Source organism: Limulus polyphemus, unplaced genomic scaffold (genome assembly GCF_000517525.1).
Source record: "Limulus polyphemus unplaced genomic scaffold, Limulus_polyphemus-2.1.2 Scaffold479, whole genome shotgun sequence".
NCBI classification, from domain to species: Eukaryota; Metazoa; Arthropoda; class Merostomata; order Xiphosura; family Limulidae; genus Limulus; species Limulus polyphemus.
The window spans coordinates 107,102-113,856 of NW_013666089.1; the positions used below are offsets into that span (position 1 = coordinate 107,102).

The window sequence follows — 6,755 nt, forward strand, 5'->3', positions numbered from 1 at the left end:
TTTTAGGTTGTATGTACAGAAATATTGAATACAAGTTTAAAGAGGTTATAATTCAATTGCATAGGTCATTAGTTAGACCACATTTTGGAATATTGTGTTCAGTCATGGACTTGTTTGAACGGGTTCAGAGGAGGGCTACTAGGATGATACGTGGGATGTGAACGTGCTGTTATACAAGGATAAGTTAAGATCTCTGAAATTATTTCCATTGGAAAAAAGAAGAGTTAGAGTGGATCTGATTGAGGTATTTAAGATTATTAAGGGATTTGATATTGTTGATGCATCATCCTTTTTGTATTTAATGGTGAGAATGGTAGGACTAAGGGATACAACTATAAATATTGGCAAGGTAGCAGTCATTTTCAGCTAAGACAGCTTTATTTTTCTAACAGGTGGCTGTCCGTTGGAATAGGTTGCCTTCAGAAATGGTAGATGCAGTTAATTCAAGAAAGTTTAATAGAAGGTTCAACAAATGGTTGAATGATAAGGATTAGCTTTGAGTATTTTATTTTTATTTTAGATTCCAATATAATATATAACCTTTGTTCAGATATAACCTTCCCAGTTCACTGCTGCCATCTCTATGCAAACTTGTGGTATCCACCTAAACTCGTATGTTTCCACATGATTTTGCTGTGTTGCTCCATGGAAATGAGCATGCAACAACACTCCACTAATGGGAGTGGAAAGCACACTCTTAGCACAGCTGATTCCCTGATGGTTTGGCAATAATTTGTTTAAAACATCTGCATAAATTTTTGACTATATTATTTTTCAGATGTTTTTTTATTTCTGCTGCAATTTCATATTTTATCATGAGATATTATACCTGTTTCATATCTTATTATGAGGTTGTTTTTTTCTGTTCATATATAATATTTCATCATGAGATATTTTATAACAGTATTCTGAGTTCTTAGCAAAGTTTATACTTGAACACTTTATATAACATGTGGTTTTTAGTGTGCTACACATCTGTTCATATATTGTATGTTCTGCACCTGTTTCAGGCTATTTATGTACTGCTTTACAACATACAGTATACCAACATGTAAGGAAATGAAATCTATAAATCAATAATCATTCTTTTTAAAACTAAATTGTCATGTTGTTGTGTTATGATTCCTCTTATGTTAGCTGAAATATTTCTGTTAAAAAAGGAAAATTATTAGTAATTGATTTTGCAACAAATATTTATTTTTGTTTAACCAGACCCTTTTAACTTCAATTTTTATCTTTCCCTAGGCTAAATATGATGCTAACCAAGCTAAGAAGAGGGCAGCATCACTCCCATACACAAAAAGTGATAGTAACTTGCTATTCAAGTACCAAAATGCAAACCACGTACCATTTATCCATATACCAGAGAAAACATATGAAAACAGATATATGGGAGTTCTTCTTTCTCCTCATAATCATCAAGGTAACCATATACCCAAGGCTGGACCTCAGGAAATATGATATGATGGTGAATAAGTGTCTGATGTGTGTGTGTGTTTATACCTGTAATTAGTAGGAAGAAAATTTATGTGATAAATAATGATATGAATCTAATGAAATAATACATTAAAGAGAATGCACTAAATTTTGTGTTTTGTGAATAATATCACTACATGATTGTTATGGACAAGGGTAGGCTTAGCATGTTATAGTAGAAAGTGTCATTGTGTGGCTCTCTTAGAATGTTATTACATTCTCACATTACTGTATGTGGTGTAAGCTATTGTACACTCACTTGTGTTACATATTATACTCCTATAACACACAACTTCATTTATTTTATAAACTAAACTTGCGTGATATTTCTTGTGTGATTGATCTTTTTCTTTACAGTATGGGAATATGGGTTCACCTGTATAAAATGCTATAATTAAACATTAAATCATGACACATATAGTTTGACTTATTGGCGAGAATTATGGGAACATAGCTCCACACAAACTGAGTTCTAAATATAATGTCAGATCTTCACATTTCTGTAATAATTGAGCTTATAATATTATAAGAATGTGTACAGAAATCTGTAGTCTAGCCTTAGATTCTTATATTTTTAGCTCTTCTACTCTTTCTATAAGTAGAAAGGTTCACACAGGCTGAACTCTGTACTAAGTTTTAAATTTTGACATTTTTTATCATTGTGTGCACAGTGTGATTTGAGAGTAGAAGCCAATACATGCTAAAATGTATGGTACAAGTTTTGAATTTGAAGTCTTCCAGCTTGGGCAGTTTTCATACATAGCTTTTGAATAACATTGTTATTTCGCTAATGTTTTGAATTTGATCTCCCTTTCAAGTGTTAAGACTTTTGTACAAAGCAGTTTAATTCTTTTGCCGCCAAAAGCAACTGTAGTTGACAGAAATTTAATTGTCTTTGACAGTGGAGATAATTTTTTCCCCCGTGCCTGTCAAAGCATTTTTCCCTCTACAGCAGAAAGCAACAACCTTCCATGAGCTTGAATCAACCACCAGACACCAGTTGTGCTGACATCTGGGAGTGTGAGTAGGAAACATAAGTATAAAAATTCCCCAGCTGGCAGACAGTGCAAGGTACCCATACCTACTGAGCTATCAACTGATTGTCATATTTTCTCGGTAGTTTTACCATAATTTTACCATAACTTCAAGATATGCAGTGTAGGTTTGTCTTGTATATCATAATGCAGTGAAATATACTGCTGATTGTTTATGTTTTTTGATGGAGAAATGACATTGGTTGGGGACGGACTATGAAATCCAATTATGTGGCGAAAGGGTTAAGAGTATCATCTCAATAATGTGGTAGTGCACAGTGTATTATATTGTGATGCATTCTTAACTGACTTGTGAGCCAGGTGTGGTTAATGTCCAGACTATGAGTCTAAGGGTCCATGGTTAGTGCCACTTGGACAGAATATCTTGGTCTACACTTTGAAGACATGAGAGCATTATAAGAGTGGTGGTCAAATCCTACTATTTGTTTAGAGTATTCCAAGAGTTAATGGTAGGTGCTGTTGACTAGTCTATCAGCTCAAAATTAGGGATGGCTAGCACAGGTCACCATTGTTGAGCTTTACACAAATTTTGGAAACAAACAAACTTGTGGTCTTGAGAATTAAATGTCTTTAGAATATCATATTGGGATATCTGAAAAATTAAAATAACGGATATCAGCTTTGTGTGTGTTTATGTTTTTAGGTGAAATTTGTGGAAATATTTTTCTGTTTGAATCACTTGACGGTCTGCATAATACTATCTTAACAAAAGATTTGTATTTGGTAAGTTTTGATAATTCTTTTTTTTTAACATTTGGCAAAGATAACAGTGAAGGTAGTCCATGAATGTATTTATGGCTCAGAAACTTGACAATGGTATTAATTGTAGTGAAAATATATTGTGTCAAGGACATAGCTTTCTTAATGTAATAAACTCATGCTGAAGGCTTCAGTTTATTAGATGAACATTTTCTGATATTTCAGTAATGACTTGCATTTATCAGTTTTACTTTTTTTTTAAATGTGCCAGTGATTTTTATTATGTAAGTAAGACTTCTATTTATATGTTTAACCTTTTCTAATGTGTCAGTTATTGACTTGAATGTGTGTATTTGACTGTTTTTAATACATCAGTGATGACTTATATTTATGTGTTTAACTTTTAATAATGTGTCAGCGATTTAATTTTTGTTCTTTTTAGTATTTCCCGATTTGTCAATGATGACGTGCACTAAGGTGCTCGACATTTTTTGGATGTCTTCCAGTGACTTGTAGAATACCTTTAAAACTCTAAAATTTTGTTTTCTGTGGTGTCATGTTAATATTGTTTTTTCATAGATTTAGGAAATGAGAAAAATACATGATGTAGCATTTTTATTTAATTAGCTTTAAAAACTCAAGAAAATAAGTTAATATTTAAGTTCGATTTAATTTTTATGTTCTCTGTATGTTATAGAATCAAATAAAGTGACAAATTTTGCATGGACAATGATTTCAAAAACAGTTATGTGTAACCTGTAATACAGTTAAGTATAAGTAATAGTTATTTCAGACTGAAACATATTAGCTATAAATGTCTTGAGGAAATGTACAGTTAAGTTTAATAGCCCAATGTTGGCAATATGTTTGTCAGTTAAAGTCACAAGTTGCTTACTGAATTTGTACAAGTTGTAAGTTCGAGTGAATAAGTTGCATTTGATATATATGTAAATTAATACAAGACCTATATAAATGTATGAAAATATAAAGTTTCTGTAATATTAATTGCTTCAAGTGTTTTAAAATTAATCTTGTTTATAGTTTCAAAATTGAGGAAAAACAAGACAATTGTACGTTTAACAAATACATCATTTAATCATGACCATGGTTTTACTAGTAAAGACATCATCATTTTCAGTTCTGTAATTATGAAGTTTCACCAAGTACCAATGGTTTCAAGTATCAACTATGTAGTTTATAGTTATCATTTATTATATTGTGTGCAAGTACAATGGCTACAGTGTAGACAATGATTTATAAGATATGTATGGTAGTCCAGTAATCAGGTTTGGGGAAGAAAATTGCACAGTTTTACTACTCAAATTTCCATTGAAATAATCTATTTTGTTAGCCAGAACCTTTCATAAACATTGATTTTCTGCTCTTAATTTTTACATGTGTATGTTTTTATTAGAGCTTATACATGAAATGTTTAGTATTATGTAGATTTTTATTTTACATTTCATTGACCCTATCATTAAATGCAACCAGTACATCTTAGAAAAGTTACTATTGACTAATTTGCTCGGTGGTATACCATTACTTGTGGTTGCCAGTTGATCAATCGGTAGTGCTTTTGTAGCTAACTTATAAATTTGTCTACAGTATTATTACTTGTATTTGCAGTTTTTGGAAATAAATTTAGTACTAGTGACCACACAAGACATTAACATTATGCTAGTCACTTTAATGTATAAATATTTATAATAACCTTATTTGCTTAGTTTTCAGATATACTAATGTTTGAAAGAAAAAACTAAAGCATTAGCAAAATGCAGGTTTAAAACTGTTATTCAAATAATAAATCAAACTCATACAGTAAAGGAAACCAAGTGTACAAATAAATAGAATCTTTATTCACATAAATATTTGTATAAATTATCACACTTCTGGTAAGCTTTTATTTGTATGACTGTTGTCTGGCTGCTCGGGTGGAGGATGGGAACACTAGAGCTGGAAAAAGAGATCAAAATCGTAAAAAGGGATCATGGAATAGCCTGTAAGCCATTATTACATACTTGAACCAATAATCTATATACAATTCTACAGTATCTGAAACAAGTTTTTACAAGCTTGTGTATCTCAGCTGTTTGAATTTATTACCTTTTTAGTAAAAATGTATACATGTTAGCTTGTGACTTAGAAATAAAAGTTTTAGTACGTAACTTTTATCCATCTAAAAAGATAAGTGTGTTCCAAACTTGCAGGATCAGGTCAGCAGATATAATTAAAATGTGAAACTGTATGGAAATTAATAAAAGTTATCTAAGTATTGTGGAATAAATATAATTTTCTACTAGTTATAGAAGGGTGAAGTGTGTAGCTGTTCCAATCGAGACACTCAGTACTAACTTTCAAGATTCTGGTTGATATTTTTTTATTGCTAAATGTTGTAATGTGACAGAATTGTTTTTTACTTTGAATTGAATAGAAATTGTTTTGTTTGTGTAATTCAATTTTAATTTTGTGTAAAACCCTTTGTGTTCTTATTTTTAAGTTATAAAGATCTAATATTTTGTGAAATTAGTTTGTGACTACGAGATGAAATATGTTGGACAACCATCGGAACTAGTTTTGCTGAGTAAGTGTTAGATGATAAATTATGGACTATTATCATAACAGTGAAACCATTGTAAAGAATATGAGTTACAAATGATAATTCTGTTTTGACCACAAGGGTTTACATTCAGTGAGAATGCTGAGAAGTGATCTCTTATGAGTGTCTAGAATGTGGACTTAAGTTAAACTTGTCATAAAGTATTTAAAATGAACAAATGTAATGAAAAGTCATTTGTTTCAATAATATATTTTTTCATTGTTTTTATTGAAGAAATTAAATAAAATTTACTGTTCAAGAAAAACAAAGCCATCTATCTGTTTTTTAAAACTAGCAGAATAGTACAGTATGAAGGCTGCTTCCTGTATTATATAACATCCTGTAGCATATATGTATTAATTAAATCGTAAACAGTGAAATATACTATTATATAAGTTATAAACAGTGTAAGGATACCTACATGTGTCAGTACTGTATTATATAAATTATAAACAGTGTAATGATACCAACATGTGTCAGTATTGTATTATATAAGTTATAAACAGTGTAATGATACTGAAATATGTCAGTACTGTATTATATAAGTTATAAACAGTGTAATGACACCGACATGTGTCAGTACTGTATTATATAAGTTATAAACAGTGTAATGACACCGACATGTGTCAGTATTGTATTATATAAGTTATAAACAGTGTAATGACACCTAAATTGTGTCAGTATTGTATTATATAAGTTATAAACAGTGTAATGATACCAACGTATGTCAGTACTGTATTATATAAGTTATAAACAGTGTAATGATACCGACATCTGTCAATACTGTATTATATAAGTTATAAACAGTGTAATGATACCAACGTATGTCAGTACTGTATTATATAAGTTATAAACAGTGTAATGATACCGACATCTGTCAATACTGTATTATATAAGTTATAAACAGTGTAATGATACCGACATCTGTC

General features: G+C 30.5%; 1 protein-coding gene across 2 annotated transcripts in view; it reads left to right on the forward strand.

The window, feature by feature from the left end:
* The window catches only part of LOC106458515 (solute carrier family 35 member E1 homolog), a 26,722-nt gene extending 22,493 nt beyond the window's left edge, over window positions 1-4,229 (forward strand). For both annotated transcript variants that reach the window (XM_013918036.2, XM_022384749.1), the window contains exon 6: window positions 1,246-4,229. In XM_013918036.2, the coding sequence (XP_013773490.1) occupies window positions 1,246-1,461 (216 nt within the window). In that variant the 3' untranslated portion in view covers window positions 1,462-4,229. The remainder of the gene's footprint in view (window positions 1-1,245) is intronic.
* The last annotated feature ends 2,526 nt before the right edge of the window (window positions 4,230-6,755 follow it).